This window comes from Malurus melanocephalus, unplaced genomic scaffold (assembly GCF_030028575.1).
Source record: "Malurus melanocephalus ecotype Western Australia unplaced genomic scaffold, MMel_1.1 scaffold_83, whole genome shotgun sequence".
NCBI classification, from domain to species: domain Eukaryota; kingdom Metazoa; phylum Chordata; class Aves; order Passeriformes; family Maluridae; genus Malurus; species Malurus melanocephalus.
In genome coordinates, this window is record NW_026623315.1 from 1,240,950 (window position 1) to 1,260,869 (window position 19,920).

Here is a 19,920-nt window from a genome sequence, read left to right on the forward strand (position 1 = left end):
GGCTAGAACTGGTATTTAGTGTTAGCATGCCTGGATTCTTCCCTGAGGATTAATTTATCAAACACTAAATAAAACATGTCTTCTGACTGTTTTCTTTTTCCTAATGTTTATTTTCCATGCCAATAGAGAGGTTACGTTTTTTAAATAGAAAGTGGAGGGAAAGCAAAAAAAAAAAAAAGACTTAATAGGAGAAGAAAGATGCTGAAGAAATGAGGGATGAGGAGCCAGTCTATTGTGCACCAATCTATCACTTTCTCTTGGGAGAATAAGGAAATGACTTGTCTATAAAATTCTCATTAGACTAAAATAAGCACAAGTTTCTTCTGGAATCTAATTAGGCAATGTCAAATTGAGTAATAAAGGGTTGTTTTTTAATGAACTCCTGAGGACACTGGCTGAGCTTTTGCACTACTAAACTGTCTCTTACAGTCAATTTCCCTATCTTCATGGTACTGTTATATGYTTGGGTATCTGGGGAAGAAGGAAARAGGGTCATTTATCAGAGTTGTAGGATTYGGAAAGACAAATGGCTTCCTGATCATCAACCTATCCACATTCCAATAGCAAAATCTGCTATAACTTGCCTCTTTTGTTATTCCAGTCCAGTTGTCTGCGAGGATGCTTGTTTTAGAATGCAATTGTTCTTTCAAATTAAATTGGCCAAGAGTTGGGTTRTTAAATGTGAAACAAAGGTGCCCAAGCATGGCATGCACAACATTGAAACAAAGTAGCTAAATAAGTAAATTGGAAGTTATTAAACTGTTTTAGCATTTTTTTTTTTTTTGTGCTGGAAGGACTCACTCTGGAGGATCATTTTGCCTTTGAGAGGTGACTAGAAGGTAATTAGCATTAGTTTCCACTGCATATGCAGCAGTTGACCAACTTCAAAGTATTCAGTKGTTTGGTTTGATTCAGATAAGCAACTTTAGGCTTGCATGTTTATCCAGGACTTATCTGTACTATTTGGGTTGAACGAGGTAATGGCAACAAAACCTACAACTAACTGAAAGTTAATATTTTACATTAATAAAACACTAGCTATTTTTAAAGAAAGGAGCAGGAAAGACTAAAAAATTAGGACACGCTCCTTGASTGATATGAATCACTTTAACATTTTTAAAATTGATGTAGACCCCTAATATTTAACTTCCTTTCAWATGTGGGATCCTAAAGGTTTTCCTTATGAGGTATGAGTTAGGATCAAATTTACTTATTAATGTCCARTCTTTCACATACTCTTAGAGCATTCTCAGGCATTTTTGGGTTCCCTTCCTGAAAACTTCTGCTGTAGCCCTTTTAAAGTTTTCTTTTAAGGAGGTATTCAGGGAGAAGTAAGTAGATAGCATTTAAGTGATAGTCATAAGCTCTGGTCTTCCTTGATTTATTGTTTTTTTCCTGCTCTTCCTTTTGAATGGTGGATGGAGACAGTAAGTTAATGTACTAATATTTCCAAAGGGCTTTTGGGGAAAAGAAGCTTTAAAATGGCTTTTAGGAATTTCAAGTATCTTCCTTCATACTCTGTTGTGGAAGTTGTCATCAGGGACTTCGTTGATGCCTTTGAGCACAAAATATTCAGTGACTTTGCCTTTCCAGGCCAAATGTGGTGAACCTTTAACCATGGATGAGCCAGAATGGCCTGAGTTGGCACATAGAATGAGGCAGGTTTCACTCAGATGAATTCAGGTGAGGCTCAGAAGTTTCCACGCTATGAGTAGGGGGACTAGGAAAATCTGGCTATATGTTTGCAGYTGTCAGCTGAGAGATTTGTACTTTGAAAGTGAGGTTCAGAAAAACTAGCTGGTATGTGGGCTTTGTTCCTTTTTCCTTTTGAAGAGTGAGTAGTTGGTGTAGCCCTGGCCCGTCCAAAGGGCAGAGTGTCAGGGCACACCTCTGGTCAGAGACAGGTTAAAGTGTCACCCAGAGATTGTAAAACACTCCTTTCCAACCCTTTTCAGTTTTGCCTGACATTCAGCCTTCCCCCATCTCTCCCTRACCCTGTTTGTTTTACTGGCTAACTCTACCCTTCCTTCACGCTGCTCCTTCTGCTGACCCTCTGGTGAAATCCAGCTCCCACCGTGCCTCACAYGGGCACTGCTCTGTCCCCTCATTCAACCTGCTTTGACATGGCCCATGACAAAGTTGGAGAGCAGTCTTAGTATCTCCAGTGCTTCTGCAGTGTTTTCCATCCTGGTCCCCATTTTTAAATTTCCCTTTTGGTGCCTGCAGGCTCTCCTTACCATGGTTGCTTCTGGTGTGCCGTCCCCTTGCTGCTTTCCACAGGGACAATGGCTGGTGCTGCAGGGCAGAGGATTTTGTAGCGCAGCTCRGATATGCAAGAGCACAGTGCTGACTGCATGGATGCACCATGGTCATGCTTTGTCAACCAGACTAATCCTTGAGCTGAAAATTTCAGTTTAATATGCACATCTGTGCGTGCAGATTAGCCCAGGGTCATTAGCTTTCTTATAGAGGAAACATTTCACATTAAAGAACATAATTGCTGAGCAAATATGCAAGGTATTTTGCAGTTGCTGTTCTCCAACCTAGTCCTTGATTCTGGTAAAACACACACAGAGATATTTAAAAACACAGCTTGTTCCATGTTGAGTGTCCTGCATACCTGTAAACTGTTTCTCAGACTGGGACCAGTATAACCTGGGCTTCTGCAACTTGGGGATGTTAAACACATTGAACAGGCCCTGCATTTGTCAGGGTTTGCAGTGAGAAGTCAGTGAGACTGTGCTGCATGATTAACTCACTGGTTTTCAGAATGGAACTTCAAAATGCATAAGAGGAATACAAGGCTTCACACTTCTCTCTTGACACATTGTCCTGCATATATGAGAGGTCAGAGAACTGTATTTAATTCACTGAGGACCTGAACATTTCTTAATCATTCAAAATAATTTCATAGGGGCTTTGCTACTTAAAAAAATAAGAGATTCACATGTATACTTTGAGCCTTTCAATGTTTGTCAAAGGTAAAATTATCACAGCCAGCTCTGAGACTACCAATCATTTCTTTTAAAAATATACCTGTTTCAGCCTAGGTAAGTGAAATAGCCACAGCATCTACAAATTTCTCTTGTGTTGCTGTATTTAACCTAGAACAAAAATTTCTGATTACTGCAGACCCTGAAGTACAAGTCTTCTGTTGTTTAAGAATTTAAATGGAAGCAGTTAACGCATTTGCAAATGATCTTTATAAATCATATTCCCCTCAAATTTAGTGTTGAAATCAAAATGATTTAAAAGAGATTTTAAGTTCCTCTGCTCTTCAGAGCTGTGACTCTTGAGATTTCTTTTACAGAGGGCTCAAAGATATACTGTGGTGTAGGGCTGATAAATTGCCTTTATTTTCAGAAGGGCATAAAACCTATCCCAAAGCAGGGCAGTGCACCCYACACAGCAGAGAATGATTTAGAGTAGTTGGTGAGGTAGGGTGTGCAAAGAGAATGGTGCCCAGGGCATTGTTTGACTGATTGTAGTTTTGTGATTCTGTAGCTCTATGTACATGTCTGTGTTTCAAAGTCTTTGGCAAGACTCCTGTTGGTTTCATGGGCTCTTTGATCGAGTTAATTTTGAATAAAATATACTAGGAAAAAAACCTAAAAGCAATAAGTGGAAAATGGGCATTCTTCCCACAGAAAGTGGGGTATGTGTTATTTCCAAAATTTTTCTCAAAACCACTCTAGGTCTCCAAAGAATTATTTTTTAGTTGAAACCATTTTGCATTAACAAACTATCTTTTAAAAAACAAATATTATATTTCTACTTTATAAGTATTTTCTGCTTTTGCTTCTCTGGTGAGTTATTTTATTATTTTCTTTGTGTTCTTTTTTGCTTTTCTCTTTTTAAAAATACCGGAAAACGGCAAAAGAGAAAACCAAAAAGGAAGGGAAGCTAGTAGGAAAGTGTAATCAAAAATGCAAAAATGAACATTTGTTTTGATGTTTACTTTTTTCCAAATGGCTCCATGAAAACWCATTTTGCACAAAAAAAGATGTGCAAGGGCAAACAAACCTGTTATCTCCTAATAAAGTTGTCATATAGCACCAAGACATATAATGCTGAACTCTTTGAGACTCCAAAATGTCTCCCCGTGGAGATTCACCACGCACACAAAAGAACTTGATGATTTTCAGTTTATGTGCATGGTGATCCCTCCTGTCATGAGCGTGAAAAGGCAGAGGAGAGGGAGCTCTGCCACTGTCAGCTCATCCGTGCTGAGCTGTGCTTGTTGAAGAGCTCTCCTGAGGGCTTTGGGAAATGGATGAAGATAGCATGGCCAAGATAGATGATGAATATTTCCAGCTCTTCTTTTATCCTCTCTTCTCCCTTTCCTGTTCCAGTRCTTGAATGACTGCGTAGTTCCTGAGTGGACTGTTGAATCAGCACAGGCATCCATTTTAAACTAAATTGTCCCTGATTTTGGTTTGTGTTGAAAAGTCAGAGTCAGTAAGGAGTTTGGCCAGTTGTGCATCAGCAGTGGGTGTCTGAGGCAGTGCTGCCAGTCCTCCCAGGACACAATCCTTGTTCATCCCAGCTCTGGGCTCCACCTCTACTGTTAACCCATGGGAGAGGGTGGGTTGCATGTAGGTTGCTGCCCTGGGATTCTCAGCAGCCTTCCACAAGGTTGTGTTCAGCTGAACTGAGGTGCTTCCTTCCACAAGGTTGTGTTCAGCTGAACTGAGGTGCTTCTCTCTCATCCTCTAGATTGCAGTTTTGGAGGAAATACGTACAACAGCTCCATGAAATGGCACCTCCCCAGCAATCCCTGTGTTACRTACCAGTGCCAGGTAAGGATGTAATAAAAATTGTGCTAATTGAGTTGTAAGCTTTTCCCAGGAAATCCTGAACCTTCATTTATCCAATCCAAATAACCTGAAATATGTTATGCCCAAAGCACAATATGGACTTCGCATTTGAAGTAATTTAAATCCACTCAGATGCAGCCAGCTATAACCAAACATTCAGAGGGATAGGTTTTCAGAGACTTGAGTACCATGATACCCAAACTTTGCTGAAGGAGAGGTACACAGCCATGCCATTTCCTGCTGTCTTGACCTTGAAGTAAATTCTCTTTTCTTCAGCATTTTAAGYCTTTTGTGAGATACAAATTGTTTTAGTAATTGGACACTTCCATGTGTATGTGTCCATGGGTTTTACCTGGGGTGCTCTTTAAGAGAAAGCTGCAACTAAATATTCCTTTTTTGGGCTCCTGCACTGTTAACACAATGGTACTTATTTTTTGGTAGTTTGCCTATCTGCAGCCTAACATTTTCAAGGTTGTCGACTGTCAGGCTCAAACCAAGTGGTTATRTAGGCAATTTCAGCTTATGTCTGTGAACAGGTCTGCCACATTTGCTGGCAGTTTGATTTGGTTTTAATAGTAGCACTCAGGCAACTACTGAGAATGGCAGTTGGAAAGAGGAGATTAGTGAGTTTGAGGAGCTTCTATGAATAGGAGAAAAGTTTCAAGGGTTTTTTTTTTCTTTTTCTGTAATACTTCTGCTCTGGGAAACCAACTAATTTTTGAAAATAAGTCMCCTGAGAAGAATGAAGTTGGAGCAGTATTCTGTATTCTTGCACTTAATGAAAAGAARCTCACTCCATGAATTTAGATATGCTGCATGAAATAATCAGTTCTTTATTGCCTGTTTCAGTGTCTAAATGCAAAACTGGGTGATCCTGTTTATCCTAGATCCACAAATTTAAAAAACAATTTTGCCTTGCCTTAAACAGCTGTAAGCAGAAAAAAAAGGTAGCAGCTTTTATGCATAGAGCCTCGCACCCAGGCTTGTGCAGGAGGACTCTTGACTCCTTGACTAAGTACAGGAAATGTTAATTWACTAATACTTATCAGCCAACATATCAAAGATAAGCATCTCCCCTCTACAGAACAAGATGTTTTTATCTGCTTTCTAAGTCTATTTTCCTCCAATAGGAGAGGGAGGAGAATGCCTTGTSTCTGGCCTGTTTTCACCAGAGCTGCATGGCAGATTCCTGAGGTTAAGGACTCCTGATAAAGCAGGATTCCTTTTCCTAAGAGGGTGCTTGGTTTTTTACCTGATGCATTTTAAGGTAAWTCCTGTGTCTGGAGTCAGGGAGACTTAAGGGGATCTTTTGACTGTGAGTTAACCTGAATCCTGATACCAGGCAGCAGGTAAAGAAAGAAGAGAAGTTTTGAAACCCAGTGCTTTGCAGCCTGTGCTGGGCTTTAATTGTACTGCCAGTAGTTGTGAATTTTTGCTTGTTAATGCAACCACAATGCTAACGATGAACGTGCCKGATCTGCTTCTTTTTCAGGAAGGAGTGATAGTAGAATCAGAAGTACAGTGTGTTGTTCATTGCAARAACCCTTCCAGACTCAGGGGAATGTGTTGTCCTGTGTGCCCAGGTGAGATTTCATGGCTAAGATGCTGTTCTACATGTGCAACTGTATTTCTGATAATACCCGTTATCACCCAGGAGGCTGCCTCTGACTTCTCTGTTATACTSGACAAGTTTCTAAGATGTGGGCTGGTGACTCACAATGCACAAAAYGACACAAGATATGTTTAATATGTTTTGGTAGAGGACATGCAGACCCCATGATGCAAAGGCAATGTCTAGTGCTAATGTCCACTGGTGTGTTTTTCTMATTTTTCAGAGGATCTTTAAGGTGGGTTTGCATGACTGATGACCATGATTTTGTTAGCAGGCGACGGATAAGAGTAATCATAAAAAAAAGATTAAATTTTTTAATGGGGAGTGAGAATAGGTTGCCTTTGCAAAGCCCAGTGGCAAATTACYGTGGTTTTTTTGGCTAATTTGATTTTATCAGAGATTTCATAGGTAAGTGCAGCTCCAGTTATTATATAATGGATTTATTATATTTTGATTAGTTACAACATCTGCTAACATCTAACAAACACAAACTCAGGGAGTAAGAATGAATTAGTAAAAAGCAAACAGCCTGAAAAAGTGTTTTAAAGGAACTTCTAATGGGAGACTTGGCCTAGCCTCAACTTCATTGTTGCAAATTTATCTACTGTAGAGGGATGTTTTCTTTCCCTCCCCAAAAAAAGATATTTAGGGTTTCTTAAGGATTTGGAAGTGATTTGTTTTCATCTGAAGTGATTTTCTCTCTACAGCTACCTGAAAGGAGGTTGTAGCAAGGCAAGGATTAGTTTCTTCTTTCAGGCAGCCAGTCAGAGGACAAGAAGACACAGTCTCAAGCTGTGCCAGGGGAGGTTCAGCCTCGTAGGAGAATGCCCAGGGTGTTGGAGTCACTATCCCTGGAGGTGTCCAGGAAATGACTGGATGTGGCATGGTCTACTTGACCAGGTGGTAATCAGTCAAAGATTGGACTTGATGATCTTGGAGGTCTTTTCCAACTTAAATAATTCCATGATTCTGTGTCAGAGAGGATGGTATGATTTATTTGTCATATTGTCGTACAGTGGGGAGTATCAGAGAGAAAAGGCAGCATTCTGTCTTGAGCTAAACTTATTCAAATGCTGTTTTCCAGGTTGTGTATTTGAAGGGAGACTTTACAATGAAGGAGAAGAATTTAGGCCTGAAGGAAATAAATGTACGAAGTGCTCTTGTATTGTAAGTATTTGCCTTTTGGCATTSTATCTCCCTGTATGAACTTCAAAAGGCACATTATTATTGCCATAACAAAGCAAAAATATAAGGAATTCCACACTATTATGCATTCTCCTCCTGGAATTCAGGTCTCTGTTGAAGAATTTATGGTATTAATACATTCAATCGCTCCCATTCTGAGTTTATAATTCTTTTTGTGGCCATACACTGTACACAGATGGAGCAAGTTATTTGGGAGAGGKCTGATCTGTTGAATTAGTGGTGCTTTTTTTTTTGTGATAGGATCATTCAGGAGGAGACAGATATCTTTTTGGCCTTCATCTATTGATCGGCATTTATTAGATGCTTCCTTAAGCCAAACTTTTCCAAGGATTCCTTTCAGTTGTATGCAGCAAGGGCCTTTGCTSTGAATTACTGAATGAAAGAATGAGGGTAGCCTCCTGAGGCTGTCCCAGGTGGATTTTTGGCTTGACGCTTGATGAAAAGGTCATATCCTGGATTTTATTCTTGACTAGCAACAATATGGAGAGGAAGTAATAATTGCATCCTTTGGGTAATGAGTCCAGGCTTCTTTTCCACTTCCATTAAGTTAAAAGATAATGCTGTATGAGTTGGGGCATATACCTTTGGCTTCCTTGCTGTAATCTATGAGATGAGTAAAATCCCTGCTTTTGAGTTCAAATTACTGCTTTTGTTGCAGTTTGTGGGCTGGTTATCAGCAAAATATGTAAGGCTTTACATTGCAGTAGAATGCYAAGAAATTTGTCAATACCAGATACAGTGTTCCTTCATCATGAAAATTAAATAAAAAAAGGAGGAGAGAAAGATAGATTTCAAAAGTTAATATATCTTTATACATATACACACATTTAATGAAGCTGCTTCAGAGTACTTGAACTGTTTTGTGGRGAAAAATAACCTCGTAATCTACAAAATTAATTTACACTAAGTCATTGCTGCTCCTGTGGAGATCAGGGCGCTCAGGTGATTTATCTTTTTTTAAAGTTCTAATCTTGTAATAATAAAAACATGCCGTCACACATGTCACTGTGATATRTGTCACGGGCTCCTGCTCTGCTGAATGCCTTCTGTCCAGGCTGAGAACTCCCTCTGTACTTGGTGGGTCCCCCTCTCACTTCAGCTTCAGCTGTAAAGCAGTAGCTTTACACTTCAGCTTTCCTTAGTTATGTTCCTCGGGGGAAGGCAGGACTGAATGGTTGAGAAGTCTGCGGAGACACACTTGAGTGTTTTCAGGTTCTGCTCTACTCTTTCATAAATACTGTAGACATATTGCCTATTGCCCAGTTATTGGTGTGCCAACATCTCCTTGATCAATTTTCCTTTGTTCCTTGAATATCAAAAGCTTCTGTGCTGAGAAGAGCAYTGGAGGTGGGAGATATCTGGGAAGAGCAGTGTAAAGAAATGAAGGAATAAAGGGTCATGGGGAAGGTCTGACCTTGCGAGTTACCAGTCTCAGTTGTGTTAGAGAAGGAAACACATCAACTGTTTAGATTAAGTTGTTTAAGGCCTCTTAACCATCTCTTCCAAGAAGGACAGCATGATTGTTTTGGATGTTAATGACATCTGCATAAAATGTCCAGCTCTCATTCTGAATCTTTCTGACAGCTAAAAACGTGCCATCTATTTATAAGCCACACCAGACCTCCCTTCCCTATCTCTGCAGAGCCTTTTTTACCCTCCCGCCAGTCTCCTCCAGAATTTGAGCCTATGCTAATTCCTATGTGATTTAAATTTGAAGTAAATAAAGGAGGCATCCTGAGGGCTGTGATAACAGTTTGCTGCCTACTTTGAATCCATTCCCTTTTGGGAATGGGTTCTCAGTGAACCTCTTATCTAAGCAGTTGGTGGATGGATGTCTTATTTGAAGATACCTATCTAGTCATGCAAAGTGATGGGAACAGGCTTGTGWGTGATGTGCTGTAACTTGGGCAGGCTTTAACAGATGGAGGAAGGCTCCTCACCCCAAATTAGATTTCTTCTGGGATTTCAGATTGTAACTAGTGAGTMTTTTGTGGAAACGTGGCATAGGAAGTAGCACAGATTATTGCTGAGGAATTTTGGGGATGTGTGTTTAAGGGTTCCAGCTACTCTCACTTCAGGGTGAATTCTGCATTTTATTTGGCAGCAAGGTTTTCAATGATGGATGATTCTGGACTCCACAGGCCATCACTGTCCCAGGGGTAGCTCAAACTTGGGGCTGCAGACAGCACTGAACAAGAAGAAAGTAAAGAGGAATGGCTGTGGTTTGTTTTCCTGGAGAGATGCAGGGTTGATCTGCCCTCACTAAATGAATTAAAATGAAAAATTGCTTAAATAAAGGAATTTTATCGTTGTAAAATGAAGCACCCAGAAGACCGTACACATCTGCAGGTGTGGACTGTGGGCCCCCATCTTGGGAAAGCACTTTGGTAGTTCAGGTTTGTGGTATTTTCAGCTGAAAATGGTGCCTACTAGATACTACTGAACTCCCAAAAAATTTGAAATGGCTGTTAAGGCATTGCAGTGTTAAGCACTTAATATGTGCTTTTTTGTTTATTTGTTTTTAACACATTGTTTTTGCAAATGAGGACAAAACTGGGCTCTTGGGAACTGGGGGCCCCCATTTTGGTGGAGCAGGCTGGCCAGTTGCAGGGCTTCCTATGTGCTCCATGGCCCTGAAGGGCAGAAAAAGCAAAGGCACGGCCACATCTGAGCGATTCACTCGATCCTTACCCGCTTAACTCATTAATATGGCTCCTGTCTAACACCACTTGTGGTTCTAGTGATTGTCTACTGAAAACCAGACCTAACCCACSAAACTCATTTCATGGAGGTCAGCGAAACAAGCCATTAACTAATAACTTTTGAGTTGTTACGGAGCCAGGCTGTGCTCGCGGCGGCGAGGCGCAGATGAAAGGCCCTGTATTCCATTACCGCTCTCCTAAGTGAGCTGCTCCTTGGGGCGACTAAGATTTCTTGCTGAAAATGAGAATGTATCACCTCTCACTCAATGCATATTGCCTGTCAGGAGTGAACGAGCTGGCTTTTAATGACTCAGTTTCTCTGGGGAGAGGCATTTGTGTAGGAAAGGTGGAYGGGATAATAGGGATCTCCTCGCACCCCGACTGAAACCCAGCTGTCTTGCAGTAATTCATCTGTCTGGCCCRTTCCTGCTTTTCATGATAGGCCAGTGGCCTGTTCTAGAGAAACCTTGGCTATTTTCCCTACAATAAGCACCTACTTAAATGAAGGACTGGCTTCTTTAATCAAGTGTTATTTCTCAGATACTACTTTTATGAGGTCGAGAGTGTGTTTCTGCTTGCACAGTAAGAGCACTTGGCTTACATGTTTCCTTTCCTACAGCCTGCATTAAAATAGTCAGACTGTGATTATCGTAAATGTTTTCATTTTCTCCTTTGATGTAGCACGTTTGGGRAAAAAAAAAAAATAGCGGAGGGGGAAGGAGAGAGAGCCAGGGAGGGAGGAGAGGAGGTTTGGCAGGAAAGTGACCTTGCATGAGAGCGGTAACCATGGAGAAGCTTATCTTTAGGTGGTAGTATCCAAACTCATAAGTAGCCCCTTTTGAGTGCTGTGAGCGCTGTTACCCAGACCGTGGGCGCTGCGCGTTGCGGCATGCGAGGCATGCGGCCGTGCGAGGCACCGCCACGCTGCGAGCTGCGGAGATGCCGCAGCCCGGGCCAGCCTTGATCCACACCCCTGGAGAGAAGGGGAAATGGAGGCTGGGTTATGGCATTGCGGGCATGGCTGAGAGCTGGCAGTGGGAAAGGTTGCACTGTCTGTCCGTCCCACAGAGAGGCATGTCCCGGGGACGGCCGTCAGCAGGGTGGTTTTGTGTGTTTGGTTCCCCAAACAGCATTGTTTCCCAAAAGCAATGCTGTCCTCTTAGCTGCTCTTCCAAAGTGATTTGGAACAAGTGAGACCCAAACAGCTGGAAGCRGAGCACAGGGATTTGAGGCTCTTACAGAGCTGAATCAAAAAGGAGCCTCTGCACAATCTCCTTTGCATCACTGGGGGCTTTTAAACCACTGCTCAAAGGTTCAAGACATGCCCAGCTRCTCGACTGCAGGTGCTCTTGTGGGTGTGTGCATGCAGAAAATGTCACTTACGCTCCTGATGGTAGGATGCAAATACTGAATAATGAAAGTTTTGCACAAAGAAAAGGAAATCACAACGGCAAGATCTGTTTCTAAATCAATGAGTAACAGGMGTTTCAACTGTGATAAGTAATGAGAAACTACATATGTAAGTGTTTTGCATGCTGAGGGTGGAATTAATCTTGTCTAGCTCCAGCTATTCAGATGTAATGTGTCTGATCTGAACTACTTATCTGGGCTCTTCTTCATTTAATGGAGAGAGAGAGGTGGGATGGATTACTCTCTGCAGATGCTTATCTTCCTCCACTAACTAGAGGGGGAGCAACCCAGCTCTCTGGCCTCAGAGATGGYTGAAGATAGCCAAGACAGATCCTGCCCCTTCAGTCAGCTGGGTGATTAAGCACCCTGATACTGCTTTAAAGGCTTGGCTTTAATCGGYATAGGGAGCTGCTGGAATACATTCCCACCGCAAAAGACAGTGGGGGAGGTACGACAGTCTACTGGGAAACTCGGGGAACACGCAATTAAATGTATCCTCAGTGAAGGCTGAGGATGATTCAAATTCAAATTTCCATCCTTAGTGCMGTGCCAAATGCTGATCTTCCCAAATTTCCATGTGCTTCAGCTGCTTTGATTCAGCTCCAAACTGCAGCAGACACTGTCTGCCCTTACTCTGGGGCTAAGAAACAGAGACAAGGAGTTTTGGTGAGGGGTGGAAAAGCAAAGAGTTGGTAGAAGAAGCATTCACATCTTCAAAGTTAGTGACATCAGTAAAGTGGTTGGCTTATGGGTGGATGCAAATAGAGRCCTGGAAGTGCTCAGAAATGGGATGTGAGGGTTGGTTACTGTGTCTCCCTGGGAGCACCCCATAATTTTGTCTGCAGATTTTTTGCAAGGTTAGCGAGTATGACTTTCTCAGCAGCCTAATAAAAAAACAGTCTTCCAGGCAGGTGAAGTATCGTTGTGGAGGTAGTGGGGAAGAGAAAGGACTTAATATGTGCTGAACTTTGGCAAGAAAAATAATGCAGCATGGAGACACAGGCATTCCCCTGTTATTTATTTCTTTCTTTATCAGATTTTCTTSAGGCTTCAAAAAGTATACCCACATTCATGGGGATTGTATGCTACATGGGCTGTGTCTGAAATATTAGATTCCTTAAATTTTGGAAATACCACAGTTAAAAAAAATAATTTGGACATTTAAAAAGAAAAGGTTAAAAACAGTGTGAGATTTTTTCTCTTGCCAACATGCATAGCCATTCTTAATCTTTCTTTTGATTTCTTTCAAAATATATGAAAGAGAAAATATTGAAGAAAAATTTWAAAATTATTTTAATAAAAGTCAAGAAGTAAAGTTAAAAAAGAATCACAATTTTTATGAAATACAAGTAAATTGGGGCATAGCAGTGCAATTGGCATAATTCAGTGAGTTATTCAGTCTAAATAGTTTTTATTCATAAGCCCTTCAAATCTCAGACTTTGCGAAGCATTTTTCTGTGTCAAGGTCTCTTTTTCTCTCTCTGTGGGTATCTAACTTTCATCCTATATGTCTCCTACTCACAGAGCTTCCTAGCTCACGTAGTCAGAGTGTGTTCCCAGCTCAGGCTTCAGAAACACTTCATCATACTTTTAGTTTTGGTGAGGATCAAGTAAGTCTTTCTGTGCACCGAGAGACTGTGCCCTGTTTGGGCACGTTTCCTGGGGAATGGAGGTATTGAGCAGTTCCCTGAAGGTCTGGATTACTCTTTAAGGAKTGTGGGCTCAGAACACACAGCCTGTTTCTCATATCCTTTCCTTCCTTGGAGCCTTTGTTCTTGATCCTCCTGCTCCTCAGGGTTCAGCTCAAATTTGCCTTCCATGCTTCAGCATGGTCCATGTTCCTCTGGCTGTGCAGTCAAGACGGGTTTGCTTCCAGCTGTTCTTCCTTGTCCATCATTTCATAGAGGCAGCACTATCCAGTTATTATTTCTGAGATGGCATGTATGGGCAGCAGTAAAAGATGAGTGCCTGTTGTGCTTTATATCCTAAGGATATGTATTTCTGTCCCTAAGAGAAAAAAAAATGTGGAAAAAGAATGTGAAGAAAGATGAAAGCATGATTTGGCAGATTTCTGTGGGGAATTTTTCCTGTTGGAAAAGGAGGGTGGAAATGCTGAGGAATTGGAGGAAGGTGTTCTGACCTTATAAGGCTCTTGTTTAGACAGATGCTGTCTTTCCAGTTTTATGATCAAAGATGGTATTGTGATAATGAATGAATTCAGTGATACTRGAAGCCATGAAAGACTTAAATCTTCTTGGGTACCTGAAGGGCCCAAATGAATGCTGATTAACAACACCCCTGAACTGGGCATTGCAACACAAAGAAAAAGGGTCCAGGACTTCTTGTCATTTAAAGGAAATGAATGCACAAAACAGAGTGGATTTTGCACTCCTATAGCACATAAAGAAAACAATAATGCAGGCTGACCACTTTTAAATGGTGATAATAAGGGCTTATAGCATGAGCGCAGGTTGCTGTTGTTCCTGAGAGAAAAGGAACAGAGCTTATGCGTCAGATGTCTGTCCCCTGTCTTGTTAAACTTTCCCTAATTAACAGGCTGAGATGGATTATTTTTACTGACAAAGAAGAATTAAGTACACAGAGCTTCAGCAATAAAGGAGAGCTGTTATCAGGCAGCTTCTGGTGAGGGGACTAYTTTTTATTGGCATTGGGATGCAATGAGGACTGCAAACATCTCTGCTGTAACTCACTCCTTGCAAAGGCAAGGCTATATCTTAGAGTGAAAACAAAGCAGTAAGATGGCAGAAAACAAAGACCCTGGTTAAAGTAAGCAAACAAACAAGCAAAAAAAGAACCTGCTGTCCATCAGGGGATGAAAGGGTTGCACGTGGTTCCAGAAGTGCCCAGTGAAGACAAAGGTTTTATGAGAGAGGCTGTAGCACTTCTTGTAAGTGGCTTCAAATGGGAATGCGTGTGGCATCTCATGGGAACGCTTGTGTGCAGAATTGATTTTGGTCTAAAAGATTCCCACAAATTGTGGTAGGAAGCAGTAAAAGCAATAGCTTGTCAATTAACAGGGCCTTTGTTTGCCAAACATTTTATGGAGAGAYGAAGACTCTTTTGACTGGTGGCACAATAAAGGAAAGGCTGAAAAGAGTAGGAGTGTTGGCTTTCATGTTTGTCATCCTTTTGGTTTAAATAAACTTGGATGTCGCAGGTTTGGGGCTTGTTATCAGGTAAYAATAGTTAATGATTTTAAACTTGCACACAACCCTCTGTGTCCGTAGACAAGATGGTTTAGTTTACACAATCCTGGTAAATGAATTTACATGAGAGCTTAATTAACCATGTAACCTACTTGTTTTTCTCTCTCAGATTTTCAAAATCAAAAAATAAAATATTGGAGTCAACTCATTGTTACATGTGGGTCTTAAGGTTTYGYTTTATCATAAAAGAAGAKAATGTTAAGGGGTTGGAATAGACTTTAAAGGTCATCTAGTCCTACCTTCCCTCCCACTAGACCAGGTTRCTTAAGGCCATATGCAACCTGGATTTGAATTAAAATGAGTATTTGCTCAGTTGGCTGGAGCATGGTGYTGATAACACCAAGGTTGYGGGTTTGATCCCTATATTCACTTAAGAGCTRGRSTMAATAATCCTTRTGTGTCCCTTCCAACTCAGRATATTTTGTGATTCTGTGATTTTCCACTGCTCTTTCTTAAGTCTGATGTCATATCACTTTGGGCATTGTATTATTTTAGTTAATCATGTTATTGTTGCTGACATTGTTCATATTTTATCTATTTTGCAGAAGACTGAAAATGAAACTTGGGATCAATAAGTTTGAATTGCTGTTAAGCTCTAGTGTGTTTGCCAAATTTCGTTTTGACTTACTATCAGTCTGCCTGAATTCTCCGTGCTCTTTCTGTTGCATCCTACAGCACTGTTTTTGTTTTCTGTCCTTGAAGCATTTTGTATTGATAAGGGAGTAAGTTTCCAACTCTAACTGATAAACTAGTCTCCAGCTGGGATATGTGATAAATTAACATTTCTTAAAACAARCCAGTCGTATTGAAAGGAAAGGTAGAACTCCTTGGATTCCATCAACKTTTTAACTGTTGTCAAAAATATTTTTTTGACTGCATTTGCCTTATTTAATGTTTGGACACAAACACATTGGATAGTCAAGAGGAGGAAAATGATACCCAGCAAATTATTTTCAGGATTGTGACAGGCTGTAACTTTTCTATACAGCTCATCCTGTTAGGCTGAGAGCAGAATAGGCAGAATAATTCATTTGCTGTCAAAATACACATGGGAAACAGAAAAGAAAAAAAAAAGAGTGCTTTGAGACATGACAGTGATTTACTGATTCTGGTTTAACCTGTCAGAAATAGAATGTGACTAGGTGCCAGACTACCATAACATCCTTGGCACTCTGCTGTGGGTACATCAGTGTGAAGCAAAGTTGCAGAAATTCTTGCAGACAGCAAAGGGTTAGGGTCAGGAGTGGGATGTAAACACCCAGCTTCCGGTGTGGGTGCCTGAATATGAAAGGTGACTCCTTACAAATGTTTTCTAACTCTAGTGACAGAAATTGCCTGAATGTCTTAGCTTTCTTGCAGGAAGTTCCGCTCCCACAGTACCTAAACCTCTGTCCCAAACATGACTAGAACACCATTAAACTTAACAACTCCAAGGTTCATTGAAAACCCAACAAGTTTTCAGCTCCCTGCCAGAAGCTTTGTAACGAAGCATCGACATTTCCTACAGAAAGCAGATGTGTGTGTGTGAGAGCGTGTGCTGGATTTTTTTTTTTTTTTTAAGCTGGAGTTACTGGCATTACTGGCAATACTTGTTATTTTGTGCTAAAATCATTGGTATGGAAATTTCTTTATTGCCCCTACTTGGGTGTCAGAGTTGATACAATTGAAGGACCAGATTTCCAGCACTCAGATCTTCATGTTTGAGGCATTGGAGCCCAAAAGGATTTGAGTRGCTTGCGTGCTTTGTATGGTTTCTTTTCCCTTTTTTCTGTTCTTTCTCCAGAACACAGCACCAGGAATTTTCTGAGAGTAGAACAGAAGCTAATGTGCCTTTGCCAATAGAAAGYTTCTTCACAGGAAAAAACAGAGCCAGTCTCAACTCTGAGAGCATAACAATGAGGAGAGTCTTGTTCCTTTTACTACCCTCTGCCTTGCACCAGATATTCAATCTGCTCAACAAAAATTTGTAAATTAATTAATGCATGTGAAAATAATTAATTGCAAAAAGTGTAAKGATTTTGTGCTTTTCACTGCTCAGCCTGTTCTCTGCCCTCTCTCCTAGTGGCAGCATAACTTTCCTTCTCCTGAATGCAGCTGAATTGCAATTCTTCCTAGCAATCTTGGTTGCTGATGTACTATTTATTCTTTCAGCAGGCAGCTGAACWGCCCTGCTCCCTGTCCTTTTGAGGTCAGTTTTTTAAATTCCCAAAGGCTCCTGCAATTACCTTTCCTTCTCCATCTAGGTTTTTTAGTGCTGCACTTAAGCAAGTAGGGGTATGTCTGGGGKGATGCAGGGAGGGAAAATCCTATGTTTATTATATCTTCTACTCTCCACTGCTTTTTGTAGTTGACAGGGACATGTAAAATCTCTTATCAGTAGTACTTGCACAGCATCTGCTACTGTGACTTTGTCTTTTTGACTGTGAGCCCGTTTCTAACTCGGTGAGCATTTTATGAAGTAGCTAAGTGGGAATAGGGCCCATAAAAGCTGACACCTGGTGGAAACCAAGCCAGGGAGGCATTTTCTTTCACAGTGGTGGTGTTACATTCCTTGTGGTCTGCAGTAATAGCTCTGCCTCCTGAAGTATGGGCTGTGGGGTTTTACTCCATGTTCAAATTGCTGTTGCTTGAAGCTTTAGCATTTGTGGTATTTGGAGGACATATTTTCGCTTCCTGAATATTCAGCACAGCAGAGGTAACAGCAAGGGATTCCATAAAATGAGGGGTACATTACAAGCTAGTTTGAGGACTGAGGGGGATGGAGGGAGAAGAAACATGCTTGTACATTAATAGAAATATYGTCAACCTGTGTGGCACATTGACTGTCATTCTCCTGAGAACAGTATTTTGCAGTGTTTCTCTGAGGCAGATAAGAGGCTAATGAAGATGCTATTAATATACCTAATGACCAAAGGTACTTTTTAAAGTTTTCATGAGTACCCATTTTTATTTCTAGATATCTTATCCTTCTGCCTCCCATTGTTGACTGTCTCTGGGAAACGCTTTATCTCAGACTTTCTTCAAACTTACGGAAAGATGGCAAAGTTCCCAAAGTACACTTGGATTTGACTTGCTTGTTGCCTGAAACTGCTCTTCAGACTTCAGTGTCTAGCCTGGTATACTTTGATGATAATATTTTTTTTATTCCTTGTCTGATTTTTCTTGTAGGGCAATGGGTTCCAAACAGAGAGGACGTTCCCTTCTCAATATGTGACAAGGTTTAGTGGAAGGGAGCCAAGTGATGTCTAGGGAATAATTTTTTCCTTCATGATGTGGTGGTCACAAAATAATGTGTGAAGCACACAGTACTCTAAGGGAGCAAGCAGGGCTTAAATTGCCTGGCACCCTGGAGCTGCTACAAAAGGAAAGGTGCTAGCTTGCCCATGAAAACCCAGGGGTATCCAGACAGTRCAGAGATTAAAATCTGTAATTTCCAGTTTCCCACAAAATCCTTCATCTCTCCTTCATTTTGAATTCTTATCTTTTTCTAAATACTTAGGTTCATTAAAGTGGGGAAGCATGCATAAGGTGTATCCTGGAAGTGGGCAGATGAAAGCAAAGGCAAAAAAGGAATTAATTTCTGATGTACACAACTTATCAGGTGTTTGTGTTCTTGCAAACAAAAKAAACCAGTCATGATGGGAATAGGTGCTTTTAGCCAGTATCATAGAAATAATTTTAAAATCTCATTTGAAGTTCATATAAACTTTGATCAGATAGAAGACTTTCTCCTGGGGAAGATACTTACCCACAGATGGAAAACTAAAATGAAACATAGCATACCACACATGCCTAGTCAGAATAGCCTGAAATACTCATATCTGGAATGCCAACAAGCATATTTGTGGTTCAACTACAGAATAAATAACTATTTAATATTATTAATTAAAAATCATTTGAGCACACAATCTCTGGGTAGTGTATAATATGAAAGGTATTAATATCTGCTCCCCCATTTCCCCATTGCTGATCAGTAATTTGGATAAACTTTAGTCTTCTATAACAGCTTTCAGAATTACTGGTTTAATAAATCAGAACTAGTGCGTTGCAAATGTGTAGGAGTTTGACAATTTGTCTTCAAYAGCCGTAATACCAGAATGAGGATGTGTCAACCCTGTGAAATATTATCAAGATGTTTCTTTGCAGGCTGTTGACAGAAATGAAGTTGCTGGAGTTTTTTTAGCATTCAGGATTTCAGCATTTCAGTGCAGAAAGKAAAGCAATGAAAAGAAACAGGATGGAAATTTTCAAACATGGTAACTTATGATTGTTCTCTTCGTTTTGGCTCCAAAAYCTACATCTCTTCAAATGAGACAGTGCTTAATTCCACCACTTCATTCTCAAGTGAGAAAGTCTCAGTGGCACTGGCTTTGAAATGCTGGCCCTCAGACAAAAAGTTTCTAGTCCTTTTAAATCAAATTTCATTTAGACTTGATGTCTCCTCCYTTTATCTGAATTAAACAACACTGAACTAAAAAAGTGACAAATATTTAAAAGAATGTGGTTTTCCATGATAAAATTGAGATAACTTTGTTCTAAACATGGAATTTCAACACGGGTTGAAAAAATGAGGATAAAAATGAGGAACTCATTATGTCCACTGCATAATTTTATCACCTGTTGCTAGTGCACTGTCTAAACAGCAGACTGCTGTCTTTGGAGATGACTATGTGCTATCTGTAAATTTTGAAAAACAAACTGTTTTTGTGTAATCRCACATGTCCCACGATTTCCTGGTTTAATTAGGTTCATTTCAGTGTTGCTAACTCAGMGACAGATTGAGTCCTGTATTTGTAACTTACTGTTTTGATACTCCAGCAAATGCTGGCAAGCTTTACCTTAACATCTTGCACAATGGCTTGGAGACCAAATGGAAAATTTCGTCTAAATGGATTGTTTTGCCATATTGAGAAAAAAGGATATGAAAAGGGATATGAATGGGTGGG

General features: G+C 40.6%; 1 protein-coding gene across 3 annotated transcripts in view; it reads left to right on the forward strand.

Moving 5' to 3' along the window:
• BMPER (BMP binding endothelial regulator) overlaps positions 1–19,920 on the forward strand; it is a 149,552-nt gene that overhangs the window by 32,187 nt on the left and 97,445 nt on the right. For all 3 annotated transcript variants that reach the window (XM_057367721.1, XM_057367720.1, XM_057367722.1), the window contains exons 4-6: positions 4,717–4,799; positions 6,310–6,400; positions 7,514–7,596. In XM_057367721.1, the coding sequence (XP_057223704.1) occupies positions 4,717–4,799; positions 6,310–6,400; positions 7,514–7,596 (257 nt within the window). The remainder of the gene's footprint in view (positions 1–4,716; positions 4,800–6,309; positions 6,401–7,513; positions 7,597–19,920) is intronic.